Source organism: Mus caroli, chromosome 7 (assembly GCF_900094665.2).
Source record: "Mus caroli chromosome 7, CAROLI_EIJ_v1.1, whole genome shotgun sequence".
NCBI lineage: Eukaryota > Metazoa > Chordata > Mammalia > Rodentia > Muridae > Mus > Mus caroli.
In genome coordinates this window covers 107,760,412-107,787,528 of record NC_034576.1, presented here as the reverse complement: position 1 = coordinate 107,787,528, position 27,117 = coordinate 107,760,412, and the positions used below count along the sequence as shown (strand labels likewise).

At 43.5% G+C, this 27,117-nt stretch overlaps 2 protein-coding genes across 9 annotated transcripts; one reads left to right on the top strand and one right to left on the bottom strand.

The window, feature by feature from the left end:
* The first annotated feature begins 1,558 nt into the window (after positions 1–1,558).
* Positions 1,559–23,012, top strand: Fam160a2 (family with sequence similarity 160 member A2). Of its 7 annotated transcripts, none has more exons than XM_029479454.1 (13): positions 1,559–1,686; positions 7,029–7,071; positions 11,259–11,590; positions 11,719–12,357; positions 12,669–12,827; positions 12,964–13,050; positions 13,249–13,416; positions 16,226–16,305; positions 16,500–16,663; positions 17,076–17,867; positions 20,075–20,253; positions 20,410–20,572; positions 22,485–23,012. In XM_029479454.1, exons 3-13 carry the CDS (start codon positions 11,453–11,455, stop codon positions 22,841–22,843), a joined length of 2,928 nt encoding a protein of 975 aa, XP_029335314.1. In that variant the 5' UTR covers positions 1,559–1,686; positions 7,029–7,071; positions 11,259–11,452; the 3' UTR covers positions 22,844–23,012. The 7 variants fall into 7 exon arrangements, with proteins under 7 accessions (XP_029335314.1, XP_029335316.1, XP_021022519.1 ...); XM_029479456.1 differs by having other exon boundaries at positions 16,500–16,705; positions 17,076–17,273; positions 22,485–23,004; XM_021166860.2 differs by having other exon boundaries at positions 16,500–16,705; positions 22,485–23,004.
* A 224-nt stretch (positions 23,013–23,236) lies between these two features.
* Positions 23,237–26,579, bottom strand: C7H11orf42 (chromosome 7 C11orf42 homolog). 2 transcript variants are annotated; one of them, XM_021166865.2, is made up of 3 exons: positions 26,454–26,579; positions 23,725–24,523; positions 23,237–23,457 (listed from the first exon to the last, which is right to left on the bottom strand). In XM_021166865.2, the coding sequence occupies exons 1-3, from the start codon at positions 26,523–26,525 to the stop codon at positions 23,327–23,329; spliced, it is 1,002 nt and encodes a 333-aa protein (XP_021022524.1). In that variant the 5' UTR covers positions 26,526–26,579; the 3' UTR covers positions 23,237–23,326. The 2 variants fall into 2 exon arrangements, with proteins under 2 accessions (XP_021022524.1, XP_029335317.1); XM_029479457.1 differs by lacking the exon at positions 26,454–26,579 and having other exon boundaries at positions 23,237–23,460; positions 23,725–24,552.
* Positions 26,580–27,117: the final 538 nt, after the last annotated feature.

The window sequence follows — 27,117 nt, the reverse complement described above, 5'->3', positions numbered from 1 at the left end:
TTTGTTCTTCTATCTGATTTAATGAGACAGGTTCTCTCAATAAAACAGAGTTTCAAGGACAGATCCCGGTGGATCACCACACCCACCTGGTATTTATGTAGATTCTGGGGAATTTGAACTCTGGCTGTCAGGTTTGCTCAGCCAGTGTTTTAACCACGATGGTATTTCTCTGGTTCCCTTTGATGGTTTTTAATTTATACAGGATATCAATATTTAATCCTTCCTCTTCCCTTTACCTAATTCTCAAGCCCTTCCAGTGTCCACAAACTCCCTTTTCTACATCCTTTTGATCCTATTTTGGGCTTTGCTTTTGAATGACCATTTGCAAAGGTGCCCTGTCCACCTGACTATGTATAAAATTCCAAGAATATAATATAAACTAACATGGTCAACTAGTCCCGCAGTATTATATATTTCATTTTCATCCTCATCTGATCTTTGCTTTGCATGCTCCCAGCTCCAGGTGTTCTCTGGGTCTTGACCATTCTGCCTTGCCTTAGGATAGCTATCTTTAGGGTGAAATTTTTATTTCTTTCTTCTTTATGGATACTTTTAATTTGAACCAGTTTTAGGCTCACAGAAAAGTCCCAAAAACAACACACAAAACTGTAAACTCCTTACCCATGCCCCCCTATCATCCATCATCTTATGTCATCACAGAATGATCACAATCAGGTAACACTGATAGAATACTTTCAACTACAGATTTTATCGGAAACTGCTAATTCTCGTAGTGTTTCTCACTCTTGTTTCAGCCAGCATTTCTCCCTGAAGCCATCTCTCAGCTCTTTCATCCTCTATGCACAGGGATCATGGTAAGTGCTGCTTCTGGACGCTTTTCCTTTCTCAGCCCTAAGACTGAGACAGGTTCTAACGGATCAGGAATCCAGGCTGTCATGTAAGAACGTATTCCACGTTCTACGAGGTCACGGAAGCTTCGGGAGAGCTAGGAAGAAGCGGTCTTCACGGGTAGGAAGGTAGAATCCAACCGGCGTGCACAAGTCTGGTGGAAACAAACTAGCTTGGTAGCAAACAGCCTGGTCTAGGAGAGCTTTCCACAGCCCTGCCCACAGACTGGCCCTTGGCCTATCCTTTAGGAAAAGCCCTGCCCACTTGACGCTATAAGCACCGCCCAGGGCCTGTGTTCCCGCCCCCTCGTCCTCGCCCTCTATCTTTCCCAGTGCCTTCCAAAGTCTACTCTTTCCTAGCCTCAGAAGCTTGTCCCTCCCTTAGAGCAGCCTTCTGCCCTCGGGTTCGAATTTTTCTCCTCTGGCCCCGCCTCTTCTCAGTCGTCCCCTATAAAACGCCAGAATCCTCAAGAAGGGCGGAGTCTGCGAGGCGAAGGGGCGGGGCCTGAGAGTGTGGAGCGGCTCCTTTCTTGGAATGCGGACGGAGATCCCGCCCCTGCGCTCGGCCGTTGCCAGGAAACGGGCGTCGACGCTCTGGCTGGGGCCTGGCCGGACCAATGAGCTGGCACGCCGCTGCCCAGCCGTGCGTCACTGGGCGGTTGCGTGAGGTGCGCGGGGGCGCGGGCTGCGTGTGGCGCGGGGCGGGGCGCGGCTGGTTCGCCTGAAGAGCGATGGTGGCGGCCTGAACTCACCTAGCCCGGCCGCCGACAGGCCCGGGCAGGGCGGCGTGGTGCAAGCGAAAGAGACGCGTGGGCCGCGGCGCGCGCAGAGGCGCAAGGTGCCGAGGGGATTCGGGATGACGGCACCGGGTTTGGGAATTGAAGGGACAGGGTGAAGGGTTGGCAGGTGGTGAGGGGCTGCGAACGTCTGAGGTAGGGGGGCAGGGGACAGCCTAGGTGCTGTGCACCAGGAAGAAGCCCGCTGGAGGGGAACCTGGGCCCAGCTCTGAAGGGCCCAGTTGAAGGAACTCATAACCACCGTTTGCAAAGGGTGTGGGTTCGCTGAGCTTGGAAAGGTGAGGGACGTCCTGGGACAAGAGTTGAGGGGGTAAGGCCTGTGCGGGGATGGGGAGCGTTAGAGGCCAAGGCGGGAACCAGCGTGGGATGGCTGTGCCTTGGTGTAGCAGTTGAAAGCAGGGCAAAGGAGGAAAGGGGCTTGAGGGTGAGATGAGAGCTCAGGTTGGTTGTGGGGCCTCCTTGGATGCCCTGTCCAGGGTGAGCAATAGTTTAAGATCAAGTAAAGTCCGGGCGCAAGTGTTGTGCACTTGACCGTCCTGTGCCCATAGATATGTTAGAGAGTGAGAGAGGAGAAAAAACAAACAAACAAAAAACCCAGAACCACAATAACAAACCCCAAACACCACACACAAAACAGCATCATAAGCAACAGTAACTGTGATAAGGAAAATGTTTGAGGTTTAGTCATCTACAGAGTAATAATGGAACCACAGTTTTCTCAGGTTCTGCTTTTGTAAGGCAGACTTTAAAATGAGGCCATCAGGAAGTTTGCTTTTGTGTTTTGAGAGGTGGAGAGAGAGAACTACCCATATTTTCTCTTTGCCTGCTTCTGGGCACCCTTACTACATTCCTCCTTCCCTGTTGCTTTCATGGAAGTCACATGGCTTGTCATATGCAGCACTGTGTTTAGGTTTGCTCTTCTTAGGAGTTTGAAAAGCAGGAACAAAAAACCATGACTTTGTGGAAGCAAATTTTTGTACAGTAAGTGCTTATACTTTAAGTGTACATGTTTTGACATATGTGCATATTTGTGAAATCAAGATGCCAAACACTTTGACCACCTGAAAAGTTTTCTCTATTTTACAGCTCATATTTCCCTCTGCATCCTATAATTAAGTTCATTTTATTTGTATTTTATAAGTCCATCTCCTTATCCACACAGACATGAAATTTGGGGTTAGTCTCACTAGTGATATGACCATTTTCACGTCTCTGGATCTTCTCTATGATCTGACAGTCGGCTATGTAGTTGAGGCATCTTGAACCTCCTTTACCCATAACAATATTTAGGTCTTTCTATGAAGACTATCCCTAGAGAATTTGAGGCAGCCTCAGTTTATATTCTGTTAAAGAATCTCAGCTTCAGAGCTAGTTATTTTATCTTGTGGTATATTTTCTTCTCTCTGGAGACCAAAGAGGCCTTCTTCATAATGATATGTCTGGCCAGATAATCAGAACTTTTGAGGACCGACAAGCATAACAGGTTGTAGTAATGATTCCCAAACACTGACCTGTGGATCCAGTCCATGGTAGCGTTCATCTGTATAAGACAGGATGAAAGAACTAAAAATAAAGTTATATCCTGGGGGAGTGGCTCAGTGGGAGAGTGCCCTTCCATATTCAAGACCATAAGTTTGATCCCAACACTGCCAAAAGAGGGGCAGGGGTAACTTATTCTAATATTATTGTTCTTTTTTGGTGTTAAGGTGCTCTTTGCTCTTTCACTGGAGAAATAATTAGTGGTAAAGTACATGGTAGGTTTAAAGAAAGTGATGAAAATAAAAAGTTGATCACCTTTTTAAAAAATAAATATTTTTACTGGTTTATGAAATCCTGACATTCAGAATGATAGTGGTGTGTGTGTTGTTTTAGGTTGAAGAACCATGTACTTATATAGTAATTTTATGTAACTTTAGATATCTGAATAGCATGCATGCTTACATATTATATTAATTCATTATAAAATCAAAGTGACATGCTTTACATAGCATCCTTAAAATTTGCTGAAATTATGTTGATACCTTGTGAAGTAGGCAAAGGAAGGAATTTTAGAGATGAGGAATCAGATTCAGACGCTAGCAGTTTCACAGGGTAGAGTGATAAAACAAGTTAGTTTGGCATCTTCATAGTGCTAGTGACTAGAGGAAGGAAGATTTGTAATAGAAAGTAAAGGCAGTATGGGCAAAGGACACATTATGTATTGGAAAAGTGATGAAATAGAGGACCTCATACCTGCAAGAAGTATTTCTTTATAATTTGTAATTGTTCTATTAACAAAAAAATTAAGGGGCATGAGCATGTCATAGGGATGAGAGCTTTGTTTAATATTGTATCAATGACATGGAATGGGTATGTATAGTATTGGGCGTATTACTGATAATTATGTTAATCACATGTTAGAGAATTTCTTTGCCTTTCTCTCCTCCCCCACTCCTTTTTTTTTTGTCCCTCTCTCCCCTCCCCCAAGATGAGGTCTCACAGTGTTGCTTGGTTGGCCACAGAGATCTGCCTGCATTTGCCTTCCAAGTGCTAGGGTAAAAGGTGTTCACTACTATGGTTGGCATGTTAGAGCATTCTTAGGATCTGTATAAATTCTTGGTTCTACTAGAGAAAGCACAGAATTTGGAAAGCTTTTTGTTTGCTATACTAAACTTTTTGTTGCCATAGTAACATTAATTACAATGGATTTTGACTTTTGATCTACAGAGGAGTGGTAGGTCTGAGAGGATGAAACATGGATGAGGATGCTGTAGTGATAGAAATATTTTTGTGGTGGTGTGTGCACTCTTAGTGAGGGCTAGGAAAACAAATTCATTCATTTATTCTTTCAACAAATTCTTGTTGTGAATTCAGTCCCATAAGATAACAATAGAAATAAGTTGTAGTCCTATGAAGTTGCATAGAATTCTCATTCTGGTTAGGGGAGAAAAAGTTTTAGTTTAAAGGGAGAATGTGAAAATATATTAAGAAAAATCAGAATGATGTGATAATTTCTTTTTATCTGTCTCAGTCTCTGTGTTCTAAATATATATATGCACTTATGCATAAATCTCCACAGTGATCTTTGAATTAACATGCCTGAAACAGAACTTAGTCTTTTTGCCCCAATGACCCATTTTTTTGCAACCATCTGCCCTCATATCAATCCAGAGGATGACTTTGGTGTCATCCTTTATTCTTTCTGCTCCTTTACCTCCTAAATTTGGTCAGTCACTAAGATGACCAATACTTTCCCTCTGTTATCTCCATTGCCACATCATCACCAACTTTTGCCTGAGTCCTCAGCTCCTTGGTGTTTACCTATTTTTTTTTAAAGTCTGTTGCTTTAAAAGTTGATCTTTTCTTGCCTATTCCTAGAATGATCTTTCTAAAAATACAAATTCGATCATGAAACTATGCTGCTTAAAAAAGTTGGCTCTTTGTAGCCTGTAGGACAACATCCAATTTCCTTAATATGGCCTCAACTCACCTCTTCATGCCTTGTCTGTTGCCACTTCCTCCTCTGTGTTCTAGCTTGAATAAATTGTTCACAGTTCTCTAACAAACATGTTACTTTTCTAGCCTTGGAATCTTTGTAAAAGCTGCTTCCTCTTCTAGGAACATCTTTTCTTCTCTGCCCAGTGAACTTTTCTTACCCTTTAGGATCAATTTCACCCAGTCTTTGACTTCCTCTTTGTCATCCTCAAAGAACAGGTGTAGAGATAACCATGTGTGACACTGAGGAGTTCACTGTTGTAAAGACAGTCACTGTGACTAGCAGTTCACTTTGTGCCTTATGACCATCCACTGAGATGAAGAGATACCTGTAAGAGGCCCAGTTGGTATGGGGAGAGGTGGGCTGTATCCTGAAAGCCTATTTGTCTGAGACATTGAAAAGCAGGGATGGTATGTATGAGTTGAGCTCCAGATAGACTATTGAGACAGGCCCCCTTGACACCCCCCTCATTTCTACACGTTTAATCAGGTCTTTCCACTTTCAGTGTGTTTGGGCCAAAAGCCTTATGCCAAAAATCAGTTTTGTTTAGGAAGAGGTTTCTTCTTGGAAGGTCATTTGGTCTCTCCTTGGCTGCTAAAGTTTGTGTGTGTATATATATTTGGTCTCTCCTTGTCTGGTAAAGTTTATATATATCTATATCTATCTATCTATCTATCTATCTATCTATCTCCCTTCCTGCTTCTTTCTCTTTGCCTCTCCCAGGGCAAAGGTTCTTAAGAGAAGCTGAAGCTGAGTCACTTCCTGTCTCTGCTGTTTTAAGGTTGGTTGACACCTTTTGCTGTGGGGCCCTATAAAGCTGTATTGTGTTTTGGACCCTGAGGTGAGTGGCTGATCCTGGCTGTGTGTAGATTGGAGAAGTCAACTACTGCTTCCCTATTCGCCTAGTGGTTTAGCCTTAAGGTAAATCAGGGAAGACAGAGGAATCTATCTTTTTCTTTGGACTTTGCTCTAGGACAAAGGGCATCATAACTCCATGGCAGTTCTGCTTCTTTGCCAGGAGTTTAAATAGGTGGTAGGAATATCAAGGAAAGACCTTTTTAAATCTTTTTTTTTTTCAGCATGTGAACAGGGCCTAGATTTCAGTTTTGACTTCTAAGATGCTGATTTTCTGTGGTTCTTGTTAAGGTTCACAGGAGGTAGTGAGAAAAGGGTACTTTGTAGTGGTTAAGGAGGGGAGGAAGACTGGGTACCCCAGATATTGCATGATAGAAACAGTTTGTTAATCTTCCAAAACCTGGAGGGGTTTTGGTTTAGACACATGAAAAGCTTATTTTGCTGAGCTTCCTGGGGCTTGAGTGCCCAGGACATACTTTAGAGCAGGTTAGACCTCTTATCTCAGAGGTGTGAGCACCCTGTCATACAGGACCAGAAAGGAAAAGAGCAAAGAAACAGTTTACAGAGGATTGGCTTTTTGCCTGGAGTGCTGTTACCTCATTTACTTCTTAAAAAGAATAGTTACTTTGTCAGGAATTTTTTGACAAGGAAACAAGCTCAGATTTGTGATTTACTTAATATCACACAGTTGAAAGATGGTACACTGAGATTTAGACTTTTGTTTGAGGAATTTCAGAGCTCAAGCCTTACCTACTATTTGTGTTATTCTTTTCCAAGCATAAGGTTTCTATTTGTTTTCAGTCCTCAAATGAGATATGTTGTAGCGAGTACTCTGTAAACAGTGAGTATTCTTGTATCAGTCAAGCTCCTTGGCAGGTGGCAGGTGGCAGATGGCTCAGGCTGGGTTTCATAAGAATTTAATTAATAATGGGACTATATTTACAAAGGTATAGGCAGTGATTAAAGAAACCAGCAGAGGCTGATACAGTATCAAAGGCTAATATCAGTAAGAGGGAAGAGTTTTATCGTATAACTGTGGGCTTTGTTTCTCAGCCTGTGCTCGCCTGGGACCTCAGATCCTTCCGACTTCATATGAGTAAGTACTGTTTCCAGTGCATCTTTTCTGTTCTTAGCCACTAGCATGTGCAGTTGTTGATAGTTTATAGAATGCTGTGTGAAAGAGTGAGCATCCATTCTGTGGCTTTACTTTCTCACTTCTTTTTCCCTTACTGTTAGTCTCCTGCTTGCGGGGAGGGGGCAGGCTGAGGCTGGGGTGGGAGGGTGGGGTGTGAAGGATGGGAGGGTGGTGAGGTAGTAGATGCTTCCCTCTGTCTTTGCATTTATATTTACTTGAGGTGGGCACTCATCCTGTACTGCTGTCTTCCTTTCTTTTAAAAGTATATGCTCTTTTTTCCCCCCTCAGATATCGTATTCCTTATTTATCCATATTAACTTTTTCCTTTCTTCAGACTTATTTTCTTAATTGACAAACATCCTTGGGGCTGGCTTAGAACTCACTGTGATTTTCCTGTTTCAGCTTCCCAGGCCTGAGCCAGCAGCATTCAATTCATTCTGACTCCCACCTCCCCATTTTTTCTACACAAATGGCCCTGTTTTCATCCTTCTCTTTGTCACTGAATTTTGTTAAAGTATATTTTATACTTTGACTCTCAGGCATTCTTTAACTTTTTCTAAGATTATAAAAAAAAAAATTAAATAAAACCAGTGAACAGTTTTCCATCTTCATTCTACTTGTTTTCTTTATGGGATTACGAGCAATCTCCAGTTTCTTGAAACATCCATTCCTTGGTTTCTAGATCATTGTTTCTTAGACGTCTCTAATTTCTGACTACCTCCCTGTCTTTATTGGGGGTGTGAATGGATATATGTGTGTGTGTTATTTCTGGAGGGGCAGTATTTCACTATGTACCCCTGGCTGGTCTGGAGCTCTCCATGTAGATAGTGCCTGCTGGCTTTGACGTCACAGACCTCTGCCTCTTAAGTGCTGGGATTAAAGGCATATACTGCCATGCCTGGCATTTTTTATCTTGTTTTTCTTTTTCTTCTTTTTCTTTTTCTTTCTCTCTCTCTATCTCTCTCTCTTTCTTTCTTTCTGAGAAATTACTTTATTATATAACTCAGGCAAGCCTCAAACTGACAATCTTCCCCCCTCAGCTTTTCAAGTGCTGGGATTATAGGGATGCGATTTTATCTGGCTAAATCTTTGTCAATGAATTCTCTTTGTGTCTTAGTTTAGGTTTTTGTTGTGAAGAGGCACCGTGACCATGGCAACTCTTATAAAGAAAAACATTTAATTGGGGTTGGCTTACAGGTTTAGAGGTTTAGTCCATTATGGTCATGGTGTACAGGCAGATAAGAACCTCAAAGTGAAAGGTCTACATCTGGATTGGCAGACAGCAGGAAGAGAGATAGACACTGGGTCTGGCTTGAACATTGGAAAGCTCAAAGCTCAATCCCAGTAACAATGAGGCAGCATCTACTCCAACAAGGCCAAACCTTCTTAATAGTGTCATTTCCTATGAGTCTGTGGAGGCCATTTTCATTCAGATACCACACTCTGCTTTCCTAAATCCTGTTTTTATTAAATTTATTTTTATTTTTTTAAAAAGATTTTGCATTTAGCTTCATTCGCAGCTTCATTGATCACTTATGAACTGGCAGCTCCTGAATTTTATAGCTCTAGTTTAATTTCACTCTGAACTGAAGTATGTTCTTTTTCTTTTTCTTTCTTTTTCTTTTTTTTTTTTTTATATTTATGTTTTTTGCTAGTCTTATAACCCAGGCTGGCTTTTAAGTTCACTTTGTAGTTGAAGGTTATCTAGGACTTCTATCCTGTCTTTCTTCACCTCCCAAGTGCTAGAATTGTAGGTGTGCACCATCATTCCTGGCTTATGTGGTGCTGGGGATTGAACCCAGGGCTTTGTGCATGTTGGACAAAGTACTCTACCAATGAGGCTGCATTCCTAGCCCATTTTCTGGATATTTGAAGTATTCTTTAAGTGTCTCAAAATTTAACATGCTTAAAACTGTTGTCTGTCCTTTTTTTGTCTTCCCCTTTCTTCCATCTTGGTTTTTTCCCTCTGACTTAGAGGGATGCTTTTTTTGTTTGAGCTAGTTGGGGACCTGCTATATAGCTTTGGCTGGCCTTGAATTGGTAGTCTCCTGCTTTAGTCTGAGTGCTGGCATTTCAGGTGTGTGCTATGCTTGATCTTATCACCTTTTGTGAAGCATAATTTCCCTATGTGTTACAAGACAATCAGTGGTGTTCCCAAGTCTCCAGTGTTAGATTCATTAATCACCTCTTTTGCTCACCTCTGGATGTGCCATGTCTTACTGTTTTCACTTTTGGTTTAAATCCAGAGGCAGATTATCTTCAGTTATATTCTAGACCAGCTGTTTGCCACCTGCCTAATTTGATCTTCCTCCCTGCCCTCCCAAGTGCTGGGATTTTAAGGTGGGAGCCATTTTGCCTGACTTTATTGTTCTCGATATGAAGAAAGCTCCTCATGTAACTAGTTTATCATTAAAGACCTAAGTCAGATACTATCTCTGTGGAGCCCTCTTTACAGCATCCCAGGCAAAGTTAGTTGTATCTCTTCACTCTTCTATTACAGTTTTGCAAAATTTCTAGGTATTTTGCCTATCCTACCCATTTGTTACCTGTATTTTCAATGCTTAGTACAATGTCCAGTACTTTATCAGTATTATACATTGAATTAATCAGTTGAGTATGCCTTTCCTGATCTTTAGGACTGGCCCTTCCCTGTATAAGATCATTTCTACAAAAGATGTCCTTCAGCACAGTTGCCATCTTCCTTTAGTTCTAAGTGATGAAATGGATGAAAGGACGTGTTGGTTAATATAACCTTAGGTCAAAGTGTGGGACTTGATTCAGATTTCTGGGTTCTTTCAGCTCCTTTAGAATCTAAAGAGGAAACACAGCTGAGCCACATTATGTGATGAGTTTTTGCTCTTTAGTGACAATACTGATAAAGAGGTGTTAGGTATGATGGAGAAGGAACTGTGGGTTATGGTCTGAGCCAATAGCTATTTTGGTATATGTTATCTATTTGTTCATTCATTGAGCAGGTATTTATTCAGTCATTCAACAAATAGATACTATTTTAGCCACCAAGGATGCAAAAGTAAATAAGATAGGCAGATCCTGCCCTCCAAGAACTAATTTCTTGGTAGAGAAGATAGCTAGCTAGAGAAGATAGATAGGTTTCAGATAATAGAAACTTTAAGGGATTATGAACTAGAAAGTGAAGGTAGGAAGATAAGCTGTTTAGAAAATTGTTGAGAACGGAGGCCTTCTCTGAGAAGATAGCACTTAATAGAATTGTTGAGAGCAAGGGGAAGAGCTGGAGAACATTCTAGACACAGGGAATATTTAAGACTTGTGTGACTAAAGCATCAATGAGGAGGAGACTGACAGAAGTTTGTAGTAATTACATTGTATAGGCTTCTGTAGGATAAGGTAAAAAATTAGGACTGACTAGTGTGATAGGAAGCCATTGAAGGCTATTCAACAGAGGAGAGATTTAGTAAAATCTAGATTTAAAATAATATGGTTGCTGAATGGAGAATAAACTCTCATGATGCAAAGATAGAACTATAAGCCAGGTATGGTGGGTGGCATACATCTCTAAACACAGCGTTGGTAAGGGTGAGGTAGTGAGGCAAGAGTAAGTTTGAGGCCAGAATGATGAATTGAGGGTTACATAGTGAATTCAAAGCTAGCCTGTTCATATATTGAGAGCCTGTCTCAAAGAAAGCTACATTGGAAACTTATAATAGATATAATTTTATTTTTATACTTTTTTCATCCCTGTTATTTTCTTTTTATACTTTTTTTATCCCTGTTATTTTCTTTTTGAGACAAAGTCTTAACTATGTCACTTCAGCTTACCTTAAACTTTATGTAGTCCAAGCTGGCTTTTAACTCCTAATGCTCTGGAATGACAAGATTTGTTGAATGAATTAGATATTGGAAGGAAGAGGGTAAACAAGGACTATGGCCAGGCTTTTGATCTAAGCATATAGGTGAATGTTTGTGACATTTAGTGAAATAGAAAAGGTTGAGGAAGCTACAAGTTTGGTGGTAGAAATTATGCATTCTATTTTGGGCATATATGTTGCATGTACTGTGTGGAGTTGTGTAATTTGTGTAATTTTCAGTGGAGTGCTTCTGAGTTATTGTTTTAGGGAAGTCAAGAGAAGTGAGCTGTTTATCATTTTCATCTTCTCCCTTTGAATTAGACTTGCAACACTGGACTGGACAGTGAACTCTGAGCTTGCTACTGCTCTAGTTGGGTGTAATCTGTGGCTCTGTGGCCAGCTACTGGCTCCTACAGACCGGATGAAGCAGATTGGAGACAGAAGTGGAGAAAGCCTCCAGCTGGTACATTCTCAGAGTGTAGTCCTCTGGCTGCTGGCCCTGTCCAGCCTGCCTCATGGAGAAGATGAACTGGTTGAGCAGGCTGGCCTCCCGCGTCCCTGGGCACCGTGTACCACAAGGGGCCAGTCTACAGACCCCTGTCATGGCTGACCCTGAGACATGCCTCATGGTCTTCAAGAATCACTGGTCCCAGGTAGGAGACTCCATGACAAAATACCTAGTCTGTTACTCACCTCAGTAGTTATAACCTTCTGAGTCTGATGTTTTTATCACCCCATTCAGTTACTGTAGCATCACCCTGTTTTCTGTCCTTTGCCTCAGGTGGTACGAATCCTGGAGCGGCAAGGCCCTCGGGCAGCTGCTGGAGGTGCAGATGATCTCAGTGCTGTGAGAAACCACACGTACCAAATGCTAACATTGCTGGCAGAGGATCGAGCGGTTCCTTCAGCCCCCTCAGGCCCTGGGCCCCTGCTAGAGTTTGCTCTTCGTGAAGATCTGCTGAGCCGAGTGTTGACATGGCAGTTGCAGTGGGATGAGTTTGGGGATGGGGTTGAAGAACGGCGGGCTGAACAGTTGAAACTATTTGAAATGCTAGTGAGCGAAGCTCGCCAACCTCTGTTGCGGCATGGGCCAGTTCGAGAGGCTCTGCTTGCCCTACTGGATGCCTGTGGCCGCCCTGTGCCCAGTAGTCCAGCACTGGATGAAGGCCTGGTGCTACTTCTCAGCCAGCTGTGCGTGTGTGTTGCTCGGGAGCCTTCACTACTCGAGTTCTTCTTGCAGCCACCCCCAGAGCCTGGAGCTGCTCCACGTCTTCTCCTCTTTTCTCGCCTTGTCCCCTTTGTCCATCGAGAAGGCACCCTGGGCCAGCAGGCCCGTGATGCTTTACTTCTGCTCATGGCTCTGTCAGATGGGAGCCCCACTGTGGGCCGCTACATCGCAGATCACTCTTACTTCTGCCCGGTTAGCAAACCCTAGGATGGGGGGTAGGGTGAGGCATGTGAACATTGGACAGCATCCATCCTATCCAGGTGATGTGGAAAGGCTAGGTATCAAGGAGGGCCCTTTACTTTAGATTTGAAGGCAACTCCTGGTGTTGGAATGGGGAAGAAACATGAGCATAGCTTGATAGGGCAGGTGTTGTAGGTGAGGTTCTGATACATGGCAACTTAATACATACCTTGGTACTTTCTTAGTTGTATTCCCATAAAAATCTTAGTTAGCTCCCAAAGCCCTCTTGTTTTATTATCTGAGCATTTGGTAACCCTCCTTAGGTGCTGGCCACAGGGCTGAGTGCCCTGTACTCCTCACTGCCTCGAAAGATTGAGGTTCCAGGGGATGATTGGCACTGCTTGCGCCGGGAAGACTGGATAGGAGTGCCTGCCCTTGCACTCTTCATGAGTTCCCTTGAGTTCTGCAATGCAGTCATTCAGGTAGGATGAAAGACTTCCTTTGGGAAGTTGGGGTAAGAGTGTCCATTTCCTGGCGTTATGCCTATATTATATTATTATTTTCCCTTCCAGGCAGTGGACTTGTCTTAATCTCTTCCTTCTCTCTTGTTCCATCTAGGTAGCTCACCCTCTGGTGCAGAAGCAGCTGGTTGATTATATTCACAATGGTTTCCTGGTGCCTGTCATGGGCCCTGCCCTGCACAAGGTAAGGATGATAGGTGGTGAGGCATAGGAGTACCTTGTCTGGAGGGTGGTTGACCAGTGAAAGGACTTATGTGGAAGGAAGGCAGTGGGTAGTGTTCTTCCCTTCCTGATACTTCTTGTTTTCTAGAATCCAGGGAATAGAAATTATTATATGTGCAGGGAAAACATAAGTGTCCAACCTTTTCTTCCCTTCATCCAGACCTCTGTGGAGGAGATGATTGCGAGTACCGCCTATCTGGAACTTTTCCTGCGGAGCATCTCAGAGCCTGCTTTGCTCCGTACCTTCCTCCGATTCCTGTTGTTACATCGGCATGATACCCACACCATCCTTGACACGCTCGTTGCCCGTATTGGCAGCAACTCCCGGGTATGGCTCTTAAACTCTGTCCTGGCTTACTACCTGGGTGAGCCATCTTTCTCTGATCTCTATTGTCCAAGAGTGTTCCTGCTCTCTTTTGGGTTTTGACTCCTGCAGTCACTTCAAGCTGGAACTATGTAGCACTAAACTTTCAGCCATTTTGATTAAAGAATTTAATTTACTTTCCTGTTTTCATACTATGTGCATCTGCAGCACAGTTATCTTTCAGGGCTCTAGGCTTTGCCGTGATACAGTGCTTGCGATGTAGTATGGCTTCATAGTTCCTGTAAGCTGTTTATCACTCCCTCAGTTAACTGTGGCTGATGTAAGAGTGCTTTGGGTTTGTGTTTGTACTAATAAATGGTCTAGTTCCTTGTATGCTTGCAGTCTCTCCTCTTTGGATTGACTGTATTTGAACTATAATCAGGGCACAAATCTACCTGTCCACCTACTTATATTCCCTCTGACTGCACATTTGTATTGATACAACATCCTGTTGGGTCACTGGATGCTGGGTATATCATGGTAGTCATTGTTGCTGATATATTAGCGCTTATTTAATGCAGAAAATAGGTAACAAATTAAGTTACTAAAACAGTTGAAAATTGAGGTTACTATTTGTGCAAAGTAAGTTAAAATAAATAAGTAGAAAAGTTTAGAAAAGAATGGATTAGCTAGAGAAGATGTCCCAGAGGAGGCGATGTTATGCCAAGATGATGTAGTTATCTTTTGAATATTTAGTAAGAATAATAGTTTAGGCAGAGGGACCAATATGCAAAGCGCACGTAATAGAGAATGAGTATAACGTATTTTAGGACTGAAAGATCTGTATGACTAGAGATGGACTGAGCAAGAGGGAGAAAGAATGAGAGGGATGAGAATTGAGAAGATTGGAATAATGCATTCTAGAGAGGAGAGAGAAGAGAAGGTGAATGTTTCTGATATCAAACACTTAATTTTATAAAGGTATATCAAAAAGATATCAAACACTTAATTTTATAAAGGTATATATATTTTATCCTTATTTTAAAGGTAGGGCATGCCTGTGTCTGAGGTCTGTCTGGCCCCATGGGTTGCCCTGATAGTTCATTTCCCTCAAGGTACATTCCTCTATTATCCTTGTGATTATCTGCCATTCTTTCATCCTAATCTATTGTAGTTTTCTTTCATGGTTTCCAGTTTCTAGCACTTACTTCTGTTAGTTTCCAAGGGTTTTAGGACCTTTTCATGTTCTTGGATTGTTACTTCTTGATTGCTGGTTCTTATAGTAACTAGGTCTCTTCTGATTGTAGGATACCCATGTTAAACATAGATGCTTTCATTTCCACCTTCTGGTCTTTTTTAAGATAGTGTGTTGGCCTGGCTTTTGAGCCTTCAAGTGAACCACTGTGGCTAACTTGTTTGTGGGCCTGATTGTCTGTGCTAGTTTCTAATTGCAGTCAAAACAAATGACCACAGACTTAATGACTTAAAACATTAGTTTTTCATTCTGGAGTACACATTTGGGCTTTTGTTCTGTTGTCTGCTGAAGACCATCCCAGCTTGACTGCTTTCTTCCATCTTCAGAGCCAACAACTATGGGTCACATCCCTACAATATTTTGAGCCCCTTTCCCAATTTTTCTTTTCTTTACAGTTCTTTCTAAGAAACAGTACTGTGAGCCAAACCCAGGGCCTTGTGTGTGCTAGGCAACCAATCTACCTCTGAGCTATATTCCTAAGTCTTCTTTCTGTTTCTTTTTGTGAGACAGTCTTACATTCTAAATCATGATGCTGTATATCATAACCAGGGCCTCATGTATACTAAATAAATACTCATCACTGAGCTACACTTTGAAGCCCCACAGGGTCCATAATTTTAATCACATCTGTAAAGTCTCTTCTGGACTGTAAAATGCTTATATGGGTTCTGATGATCAAGTCTTTGAAAAACTACATTGTTGCTCACCCTACTATTCAGGAGTCTGAATTCTCATTGCTAGTTAAAAATGGTCATTTAGGAAATCTATGTTGCCCTAAGTGTGAACATTTTCCAGTTATTGATCCACTTAATTCTTTAACAGCCATTTAGCAAGCAATGCCAAGACTATACAAGACAAAGATATCTGATATACTTGCCATAAAGAAAGCATAAAACACTAGGCATTCAGAGCAATGAGAGTTTTAGTTTATTGCATGTCTGTTATTTATGTCTAGCCAGAAATAAGGCTTCCATTTTTAAAACAAAATGTTTTCCTGCTTTGACCTACCCACTTACTTTCTCCCTTTCCTGTCAGTTGCCCTGAGCTTTTTATCCCACCTCCTGAGATACACTGGTGTTGGAGAGGTGACTCTGATTCCATACTCATAATTCCACTTACTTCCCAGTTGGGATTCTTCCAGGTTCCCTCTGATTCTTTATTGGTAACCATTCAAGTACTGGTGACTACAGTACATTCTGACAGGTATCATATTGCTTTCATATTGCTGTAGTTTCCTTTGAATTATTTACTTTGTTATAATAGTCTTTCTTAGTGTCTGTTTCCTTGGGGTCTCATTGGAGCATTAATGGAATCAATATGTTGGTCTTCAGTTATGTACATGGTCTGTAGAATTCCAGTGGATCTGACACATGACTATTTCTTATCTGTGAATGGTGAAGTTTTGTTCACAAAGATTATATGTTTATCTAGTTAATACTTATATACTGGTTCTGTGCTAGACCTGGGCACATGGGCTATTCAAGGAGTGGTTAGTTGGGACAGGGGTTGGGGGAATGGTAAATAGTTTGGAGGGTAGAGAGCTCTTATGGTGACTCCCTCCCTCCCCTTCCCCCTCAGCTCTGCATGGTCTCTCTGAGTCTCTTCAGGACCCTTCTGAACCTCAGCTGTGAGGATGTTCTGCTGCAGCTGGTTCTCAGGTACCTGTGGGGGCAGGGCTGAGGGATGGCTGACCCTCAGGGCCTAGTGTTTTGTTGGGGTGGTGGGCTGTATTGGGGTTGCTTATGAGTGTCTCAGAGGAGTCTGGTTTAGCATTTTAGTTTACTTGGCCTGCTCTTCTAGATGCTTTCTTTCCTCATCACCCTATTTTCTTTTTTTTTTTGCTCTCTTTCAGGTATCTTGTCCCATGTAACCATGTGATGCTGAGCCAGAAGCCAGCTGTGCGTGATGTGGATCTTTATGGACGAGCAGCTGACAAGTTTCTCTCCCTAATACCACGCTGCTGTCGGCACCATGCCCCTAGCCCACCTCGACCAGAGCATGCCTCATGGGCACGAGGTGGGCCTAGCAGAGAGGCAGGGAGAAGGGAGGACATCACGGGTATGGCCTGGGTTATGGGTGAGCCTACAGAGAAAGCAGGGCTTGGGTGAGGGGAGGAAGGTGACAATGAGTGTAATTCCTTCTCTACAGAAATTAATGAGTGGTCTTGCAGAGAGGATCTTTAGCATTCCCAGAGAAATTCTGGGTAAACTTCTGGGAAGAACTAGCCCTCCTCATGTATTCTGTTTGTATAATTTCATTCATGAAGGTGGTGAGGGAGATGGTGAATTAGGAAAAACTAGTCTAGAGATTGGAGAGTCAGCTATCAAAATGGTTCCATTTCTACCTCCTCATTTTCTTCTTTTTTAGTCTCTAGATCTCTTGTGTCTTGATCTGTCTCCTTGAGTTTATTTTTCTTTTTTCTCTAAAGGCCCTGGAAGCCCAAGTGTTGATTCTTCGTCAGTGGTAACGGTGCCCCGTCCCTCCACACCATCTCGTCTGGCTCTGTTTCTTCGGCAGCAGAGCCTAGGTGGCTCTGAGTCCCCAGGTCCAGTTCCTCGATCACCAGGGCTTACTGCATCTCCAACTTCCAGCCCTGGTCGAAGGCCCAGTCCTGCAGAGGAGCCTGGTGAGCTAGAAGACAATTACCTGGAATATCTGCGTGAGGCTCGCCGTGGTGTAGACCGCTGTGTCCGAGCCTGCCGAACCTGGTCTGCCCCTTATGATGGCGAGCGCCCCCCTCCTGAGCCTAACCCTCTTGGCTCTCGGACTAAGAAACGCAGTCTACTACCAGAGGAAGACAGGGACAATGTAAGGGAAGGAGAGGAGGAAAACCTAGGGAGTCGAGGGTTAGCTGTGGGTGTAGGGGATACCCCTGGCTACCTACCCCCACCCCAGCTCAATGGGGTACCAGGGCCATGGCCAGAAGGAGCCAAGAAGGTTCGTCTGGTGCCACGATTGGTGCCACAGGAAGGAGTTAGGGAATTGTTAGAGGGTACCTCTGAGGACATGGCAGGACTAGAGAGCTTTGGGCAAGAGCTCCAGGAGCTAGAGGTGGCATTGAGCAATGGTGGAGCTGGCTCAGAGCCTCCCTTAGAGCCTCCACTACCTCCTGAGGAGGAGGAGGCCTACGAGAGCTTCACCTGCCCTCCTGAGCCCCCCGGCCCCTTCCTCAGCAGCCCTTTGCGGACTCTCCACCAGCTGCCGAGCCAGCCCTTCACTGGTAAGCTATTTGACCTAAGCCTTCACTGTGTGTACTCTTGCATGTTCTCAACATGTTTGTGCTGATTTCTAAGACCCTTTTGGCTATGCCATTTTCATGTATTTGCCTAGCCGTCATCCAATTTGCTTGAGTCCCTTCTATATACATATCATGTCATACTGTGCCCTCATGTTTGTTGATATGTCTTTCCATGCTTGTGCTGTTTGGATATTGACTTATGTCTGTGCCTTGTATGTCCTTAGATGCATGTTCTTCCTTTTCCTTTAGGCTGGCCATTTTCTGGGGTTTGTAAATAGGATGCTCTGTGCTTGGTGAAAAATACATCTGAGCCACATGGACGATGTTTGTACTGTCCTGTGTGAAAGACACAGGTGCACCTCTGTTTTGTGCCATTCCCACCAGTCTGTGTATTTTTCAATCTTCTGCTAGGTCTCTTATGGTCCTAGAGTCATTTCCTTCTTGCTCAGCACTTTCTGTCTCTTCAATGAAGGGCCTGATTTCACTTCTTCCATCTACTGTCTTATACTTTCTTAGCTGCCATGACTATCCAATATAGTTATTTTAAGGACATGATTAATAAGGATTGGATGGTTGGCAACACTTTGAGGGCAAATGACAAAGTATGTCTCTGAGTGTCCCTGGTAGGCCTTTTGGGTTGATACCCCTGAAGCTAGACCTAACCTGAGATTTTGGGATGGATCTGTTTTGTTTATGAGCAAGACAAGCCTTTATCCAGCTCTAATGTACATCCCAGCAAGACGATCTGGGAAGCAGTACAGTTGCTAAAGTTAAGACCACAGGCTTTGGATTAAGCAGACCCTAAGTTAGGACCTATTATTGGTTCATGAAAATCACTTAATATTATATTGGCACATTGTGAAAACTCAGCAAATGGTAGCTTTACACTGGGATTATCATCAGTGAGTTACAGAAGATTTAAGTTGACCAAGACACCACCTATCCTAGTTGTTGATAACCGAGTTTATTTACTGTGTATCTTGGTAAGTTTGGGACTGTCTTGTTATAGCACTGGGCCGTATTCTTTCTCTTGAAGACTATAGAAAACTATCTTTCTATTCGTTTAAGCCTCTGTTCTACTCCTTTCCTGCTCAGTATTTTTAAGAGGTAATACGGTTTTATCACAGTCTTGAAGTATTAGTTGGTGCCTCTTTCCCTTTTCTTCTTGGTAAAGTTATTTGTGCTCTTTATATTATCCTTTACAAGGTACTCCCAGGGAATGAACAGAAGGAAAAAGTTAGAGATCTTGTTTAGACTCTTAAGCTAGTATTACTTTTGAGCTGTGGCTAGTTGTATGAACACCTCCAGCAGATGGCAGTATAAAACTTTTCAGGATTCACCACCTCTTGTTCATTATTCTGATATCATACTTGCTAGTACATCTCTTTTCTCCAAAAATCCTTCATTAGAAATACTCTGATGGCTTTAGTGGTCTAGTGTCTTGTTATGTCTCAAGGCATCTTTCCCAGAACATAATGCTAATCCCTTCTTATCCTGAATCACTTTTCTGTGCCCCAACTAAGCTATTCTTTTCCTGCTGGATCTAGTTTACCCCTCTTCCCTGTTCCTGAAGGACAGAGCTAATGTTATCTCTGTTTCCTTAAAAACTTACTAGTTGCTTTGAAGTTCATAGTTTCTTCTGTGTTACAGCTCTTTTTTACTTTCTTTGTGACCAGTTTCATGTTACTCTGTCTTACTTGGAACCTGATTCTGTGTTTTGGTTCTCTGTATTCTTCTGTTGTATTCATGAGTGAAGCTTCTTAAAAACTGAGAAATACAGTATAGGTTATGGTTATAATCAAATGGAAAAAATTACTAGATCTTGTACTGGATATTTGACATTGATATCTCATTGGTCCTCTTAATTATCATAATGAGGTAGGTATATTTATTTTTACAACAAACAGGGAACTAAATGTTGGAGAGCTTTCAGCTTATCCTGTCCCAGGACACATCTGAAATCTGAGATGAGATCTCTGACTCTGTAGCCTAAGAACGACTCATCAGTTATAATGTCTGTAATGCTGGCATCTGGATTACCTTAATTGACTAGATAGACTGGTCACAGGTCATTTGATACTCAGATACTTACATATAATTTTCATCTAGTGGGGTCTTGTTTGGGGGAGTAATATGAGCAGAGTGCATTATGTTCAGGCCTTGTATCCTTGTGCCCACCCCCTTCCCAGGCCCCTTCATGGCTGTGCTCTTTGCCAAACTCGAGAACATGCTGCAGAACTCCGTCTATGTCAACTTCCTGCTGACGGGGCTGGTGGCCCAGCTGGCCTGTCACCCCCAGCCCCTGCTCCGCTCTTTCCTGCTCAACACCAACATGGTCTTCCAGCCCAGTGTCAAGTCCCTGCTGCAGGTGTGCGATGCATGCATGCATGGGTGCGTCCAGGCTCAGTGGTGGGCCAGGCCCACAGCTAGTGACCTTGGGTGGGCTGGGACCAGGTGCAGTGGGACTAGAAAGGTCGGTATAATTGTGGAACCATCAGAAAGGTCATAAAGTTGTGCTTCCTAGGTGCTGGGCTCTGTGAAGAATAAGATTGAGAGCTTTGCGGCCTCCCAGGAGGACTTCCCTGCTCTGCTATCCAAAGCCAAGAAGTACCTCATTGCCCGTGGCAAGCTGGACTGGGCTGAGGGTCCTACAGCAGGACCTGCACCCCGCCGCTCTGATTCCCTAGGTGAGGCCTAACTGATCACCCTCCTTTATTCTCCCTAGATATTTCATTGTCCAGCATTAGTTAAGAACCATAAACTGAAGAGTTGTTGAAAAGCAAGTTTTTGTGTCAGGCTTTGGGTCAGAGAATATAGTTGTTTTATTAAAAGAGCCTAATTGGCAGTATCAACACAAACTGCATAAGGGTCAAGGGACAAGGAAGGAGAAGGAAGTTATTGGGTTGAGGTATTGTGAGAACTTGATGTGATATGTGGCCTTAAATAATAAGGCCTATTAGGTAGGTATAGATGTATTCTGTTTTTATTCAGGAGACATCTTAGATTTTAGTTGGGATAGGGAGTTTTACAAGGTTGTGGAACATTTGGTGGTAAGACAGGAAAACTTTAGCTGGAGTAAGAGTGGTTTTTAGAGTGGCAGTTAGGCTGAGCAGAAGTTTGATCTTTCAGACACTAAGAAATCAGGAGAGATTTAGAAATCTGCATGTGATGAGTAATTGCAGGTAATTGGCACTAAGAGAAGGGATTCAGGAAGAACAGTCAGGACCAGGAAGTTTGAAAAGAAAGGAAGCATGTGATAGGGCAGAGATGGAAAGGGAGTTTTGTGAAATATGGTCAGTGGTTGAGGAAACAAGGAAACATTAAATGTGACGGTCTTAAGTTCTTGAGTTCATAGTTTAGTGCCGGAGATAGAAGCTTTGGGAAGAAATTATTGATGTTAATGATAGTGGAACAGAAAGTCAGTGTAGGGAATATCACAGGTGTCTTCAGGGTTCTCCCAGGTGAGTTAACTGAGCTAGGTTTAAAAGGTAGGAATGGTAAATTGTAGCCAGAGAAAGCTACAGATTAGATGGAAGGGGCCTGCTAGGTTTCAGGAAGGTGGGTGGTTTAGAGAGTTTGAGAAGAGGTTGGTGAGTGAGACCCTGGTTGTGAAGGACTCTGAATGAAAGGTTAATAAGTCTATATGTTGTCTCTGTCACCAATATGAGAGGTGGTGGTGAATAGGTGGTGAGAGTCTAGGCTCTCTAGTGAAGAAGCCCAGAAAGTTAGACAGAGGGCAGTATTTTAGACAGCTCAGTTCAGTCTAAGCAAATATGAAGTTGTATGGGTATACCCAATGGGAGGGAGGTCTTGGCAGGTATAGGACAAGGGCTGATGAGTAATGAAGTAGTAGTAGACCCTTGATGGGCACTAGAGTGTGAAGAATGAAGCAGTTTTGAACTACAGTTGTATATGTCAGTATTGAAGGAGCAGAGGATGTGGGTCAGTTCTAGGTAGGTAGAGCAAAGTAGTAGTTGACTTATATATGAATGTAGATCTAAAGCAGTGGTACTCAACCTGTGGACTGTGACCCTTTGGAGCTCTCATTTCAGATATTTACATTCAGTTCATAACAGTAGCAAAATTATAGTTAGGAAGTGGCAATGAAATACTTTTATGTTTGGGGTTACCACAACATGAGAAACTGTATTAAAGGGTTGCAGCATTAGGAAAGTTGAGACTTACTGCTCTAGAGGGCAATAGGAAACAAGAAGTTAGGGCATATCAGACTGAGGGAATCGATCTTGGTGGTGGTAGAATAGTGATTAAATTCCTTAGGGGAGGGGTCATGGAGAAGGAAGGAGTTGTAGCTGGGAATAAAGTAGTTCAAATATTGGCTATTGAGGAGACTTGATAGAGGGGGAAATGCTGAACAAGTTGGGTTTGGGTGTGAGACTAAGAAAAGCACTTTGCTCATCTTCAGTCATCTTTGGAAACAAGACAAGAAATGGACTTCAGTTCATTTCTTGTCCAGCTTGTCCTTCTTCCAGAATCCCAGGGGAGAAGTTTAAGAATTTAAGGGGATTAGGGAATCTGCTCCTCAGACTAAGGCAGGTTCCCTGATCCCAGCACTTTCTTGATACCCCTGTTTATTCCCAGTGAGGAGCCGGAGGCCATCCTTGGGGGAATTACTCCTGCGGCATGCACACAGCCCAACCAGGGCCCGACAGGCGGCGCAGGTTCTTCAACCTGGGCGAGATGGAACAGGACTTGGACTAGGTGGGGGCTCTCCAGGGGCTTCAACTCCAGTTCTACTTCCCCGGGGCGGGGCTTCTGAGCGCCAAGGTGAGGCTCTGCGAGTCAAGAATGCTGTCTACTGTGCAGTCATTTTCCCTGAGTTTCTCAAGGAGTTGGCTGCCATCTCCCAGGCCCATGCTGTCACCTCGCCTTTCTTGTTGGATACTTCAGAGGAGGTATCTCTTCCTCCCATCTCAGGCTTTGGGCCCCTCAATCCTTAGTTTTCTTCCATGGACAATCAGGGCCTTCTGTGGCCTGGGCTGAAATCCAGGACACGGGCTCCTTTTTATGTTTGGAGGCAGTGGCAAATGGACTTTTTAATTTATTCCAGATGAATGTTTTATGAGAACTTGTTGCAATATGTATAAAAGGGAAATCTCTATTCTGTGCTCATTCTTCTTTGCCACCCTTTATCTGTGGGGCTGTGGCCCTATGAAGATTGTATATAGATGGGGGAATCATCAGGGCCATTTTTCTCTTTGGTGAAAACACTGATGATAAGGTTTCAAGATAGCCCTTTTACTGTTAGAAGGTGAGAGGACTTGATGCGTAGGGGAAAATGGAGACTTCATCTTTCTGGACCCTAGAAGAAGAAGCACACAGGCCTAGGGTGGTTTGGGGCTGCAGCAGCTGATGTTTATTGGGGACCAGTATCCCTATGCCAGATCTTAGGGGCCTTGGCCCCTGCATCTCTTGCCTCAGCTTCATTCGTCGCTGTCGAACTCCGAAGACAAACCCTGAAGCAGGGGCAGGGACATGGAGTGCCGGTCTGGGTCCCCGGGGCCCCCACCCTGGGCTCCTGGTGGAGGGTTGCGGGGGCTGAAGAGCCAGTTCTCTGCTAGGGTTGGGGATAGTCACAGCTTGACTCATGCCCTGGTATTCCTCCCTAGTCCCTCCCTCTGATTCTTTGTGCTACAACACCTCCATCCCGCCACCTTACCACGACCATGCTTCCACCTCACCCTCCCCTTGGCTCCCTCAGTCCTTCATGAAGGTCCTGTACAAACTCTGGGCTGCTGAACCTATTCCTTGGTTATGTTTCCTGTACCCTCTCCCTCCAATGGCCTTTCCCCTTCCTCATCTTCATTTCCCCTAGCAGTACCTGAAAGCATATAGGGGCCCCTCCGGAAGGGGTTTCGACCCTTATGGGAGAATCTGGTGGGTCTGCCTTCTGGCCCTTCTTGGGGAGGTGGTGTAGGTGGGGCTGGGACAGGTGGAGGTACATCAGCAACTTCATGGGTATCAGCAGATACTGATGTGGGGACCAGAGTTGTTATGATGCTAAGGCTAGGTCTAACCCAGTTGGCTCCTTGGGGCAATGGGTCTTTGGTCAGAGACTTCTGTGGTCCCAGCACACCCTTGGGCTGCAGTGAAAACTTGAGGCAGGAGAAAGCAATAGGTAGTGACCGCTGTAACCGGATCAGCTGGGGTTCACGGGCTGTAGGCAAAACCCCTAGCTGCAGCCAGGTGCAGGAGAAGACCTGGTAGATGACGTAGATGCTGTGGGTGCTTCGGAGCCAGGGAAGATTCTGCTGTAGGCTCACCTGCCCTGGTGGTAGCAGCAGGAAAGCAACTTTCTTGCGCAGACCTCCCATATGTAGGCGAATCCTGCAGGGCTGCCCATCCATCATTCGCATTTCTTCATAGGCTGTCTCGGCTCGGCCATTTGGTGAGTATTCCCGAGTGCAGTGGGCAAAGACACCCTCAGACCCTGCCTGTTCTAGAAGATTTGGTAGCAGCCCTACTGATTTCAGTGCCCTTCTGCCCTGCCTACCTGGCAAAGCCAGGCGGGTGTGGGCTGGACGGGACTGTTTCACTAACACGCCCAGTAGATCATAGTAGGCTGCATCCGACAGGAAAGGTACTGCCACTACATTGGACCCAAAACGCTCCTCGATGACCTGCAGGTGGCCAGTTTATAAGTCAGGGGCTGAGTTAAGGTCAGAGGTTAGCTTGTGTTGTCTAAATTGACCTACCCACTATTGTTCACTGTTTAAGTACATTGCTACAGTATACTAACAGATCTGTTTCTTACTTCCCAGTTCCCTGTAGAAGAATCTAATGTTTTATTTTGTGCCAAATTTTGGTAAATACTTTGATACATGAAAGAATGAGACTTTGTCTTTATACCAATGTAGCTTGGGTTAATGGACGGAACAAAAATGTGAATAGTAGTTAAGTAAAATAATAACAGGATGTGTCAAGGATAAATGATTTAAAAGTCTTTGTCTTTGATAGAGAGATGATCAAAGGAATTTGGTCAGTGGCAGTACTTGAGCTTTGGAGGAATTAACAGGTTGGGCAGTAGTCATTCCTGACAGAATGGTCAGCCAGGGAAAATCCCTGAACCTTTAGGAACATTTAGGAGCACATAATTTCATATTACTTGCATTTAAGGAAGGAAGAGGAAAGGCACACAGGAAAAAGGATATGGAAAGTCATATGTGTATGCCTTTCACAAATGACTGTTTTCATTCAGAGGCCAATGGGATGCCGGGAAGCCACTTATAAGCCCATGGTGGGAAGATGGGACCAGGAAGAAGAGAGCTGATTTTTTAAAAAAGCATAAAGCAGGAAAGAGAAGTAACTTAAGACTGTTGCAATAATTGCAAGCAAAACACAATTTTAGTTCCTGAACTACATAATGGGAAAGAGTTGAAGACATAGAATTGGTTGAACTTGGTCTCTTCATGGATGTGAAAAAAAAAAGGAATCTTCAAAGATCATGCCTAGGTGATGGGTTATATGGGTAATATTAGGGAAAAATGGATACACAGATGCAGGCTTATGATGTCCATTTTCTTTTGCAGGGACAGTTATCTCTTACATTCTTTCTACTGTAGCTACAAGGAATAATTCTTTCTATGTGTGTGTGATGTCTCTTTTTTGTATTGTTCCAATATCTGTTTAGGGTTTCCAGTTCCTTAGGTTTGCCCTTTACTTATTATTATTTTGTTTGCCGTATTTGTGCTTGGTGACCAGTTCATGAGAGTACCTGGGAACCTGGTAAGATCCTTTTTAGTAGTCAGTAACTTAGCTGTTATAGTTTTGACCCATTATAGATTTCATTGGCTGAGCCTTCTGGCTCTCAGTTATGCTAGATTGCAAAGCCATACAGAAGTTCCAAGTTATCTGCCTTTTATCTCCCAGATTCCACATATCTGTGTTCTTACACTGAATTTACCCAATGACCCCTGAAGCTGCTCTGCTCTTATTTTGTAACATAAAGCAGTGTTGAAGTGCTGGCCTGTTGTATTGAAAGAAAGAAATCAGGGCACTCAGAGGTGCCCTGTTGTGCTTGAAGTTGGCACATTTATCCTGTGTATCTTTGCCCTGAGGTATTCAATGAGATAATATAAGGAGAGTTTTCTTTTTTCTTTTCTGTAGTGAAATACCTCATTTATGATAATGTAATCATTAGCAGGTCTAGTCTAGGTACAGACTTCACTGTTGAAACCAATTAGTCTTAATCTTGGGAAGACCCTTTCTCTCCTTTTCTGCCTCCCTTGCCTTTGTGGTTAGCATATTCACGAGCAATGGGAGTTAATGCCGTCAATTCTGCTGGATGCTCTGCTCTAAGATGGTGGTTTAATATGGAAAATACACATTTTTTTTTTCCTTTTTCCTCTCATGGATTTTGGTTTTCATTTAAATTTGCTGCTGTTCATTCACCCATTACTCATTCATTCAGGTGTATTTTGTGACTTTTATAAGTTGATTGCTACTGCTACTCTTGTCTTAGATTTCCCACCTCTTCCTACACAGAAACCATCCAAGACCCAGCCTGGTCATACTTTGCCACTTTCTCCTTAGCCCTCTCAATTTACCTACCTTATCCTTGATGAGGGCCCAAGTGGCATCTGCTTCATCCATTGTTAGCAGGTGGGGGCTACTGACCAACATGGTGGGGAGTGGGAGGGGTTGGGCAAGGTAGTGGCTGCTGCAGGAACCCCCAAGCTGCCCAGAGAGATTAGGCCCGCCTACTTTGGGCTGTGACCTACTCCAGCATGAGGTCATAGAGGCCCTAATAGGTGATAGAGCCTTGGATACAGAGAGCACTGAAACTCTACTAGCCTCATTACAGTCTGTGGGTCATAATATTTACAAATTTTTACTTCTTTTTTCTCATTTCTATTACTCTTTGTCATTTTATTTTTCCTTTATGTTCTTGCCCTGCCCTGTCCTGTCTTTAAACAGCACAAAGACGCTCTCTTTTTTTGCCTCTCCTCTTCTCTTTTCACTCTTTTTCTTTTTTCTTATACAGTCTTGCCTCATGGTCTCGTGGTCTTCTGCCTCAGCCTGGAGTGGTCATTATATTGCTTCGGGAGAGGAAAATGCAACATATTCTTTCTGTCCAAGTCTCAACTATAGTTCTTGGTTTGAGTTCTTTAAGGAAACAGGGTAGGACCACTCCTCTTTTTTACTGCTTTACTAGAGTAACTGCTATCTCGTTAGTTGTGGATTAGTAGGCTACACTGGGGTCTGGAAGGACATA

What these genes read in the sequence shown, in the direction of transcription:
- Fam160a2 (XM_021166858.2), top strand. Translation starts at nt 11,453, where the DNA reads ATGGAGAAGATGAACTGGTTGAGCAGGCTGGCCTCCCGCGTCCCTGGG. An exon ending in GTATTGGCAGCAACTCCCGG is followed by an intron (nt 13,417 to 16,225) that starts GTATGGCTCTTA and finishes CTTCCCCCTCAG; the next exon opens with CTCTGCATGGTCTCTCTGAG. An exon ending in GCCGAGCCAGCCCTTCACTG is followed by an intron (nt 17,868 to 20,074) that starts GTAAGCTATTTG and finishes CCCCCTTCCCAG; the next exon opens with GCCCCTTCATGGCTGTGCTC.
- C7H11orf42 (XM_021166865.2), bottom strand. Translation starts at nt 26,525, where the DNA reads ATGTTGGTCAGTAGCCCCCACCTGCTAACAATGGATGAAGCAGATGCC. An exon ending in GGGCCCTCATCAAGGATAAG is followed by an intron (nt 24,524 to 26,453) that starts GTAGGTAAATTG and finishes GGCCACCTGCAG; the next exon opens with GTCATCGAGGAGCGTTTTGG. An exon ending in GGGCCCCTATATGCTTTCAG is followed by an intron (nt 23,458 to 23,724) that starts GTACTGCTAGGG and finishes CAACCCTAGCAG; the next exon opens with AGAACTGGCTCTTCAGCCCC.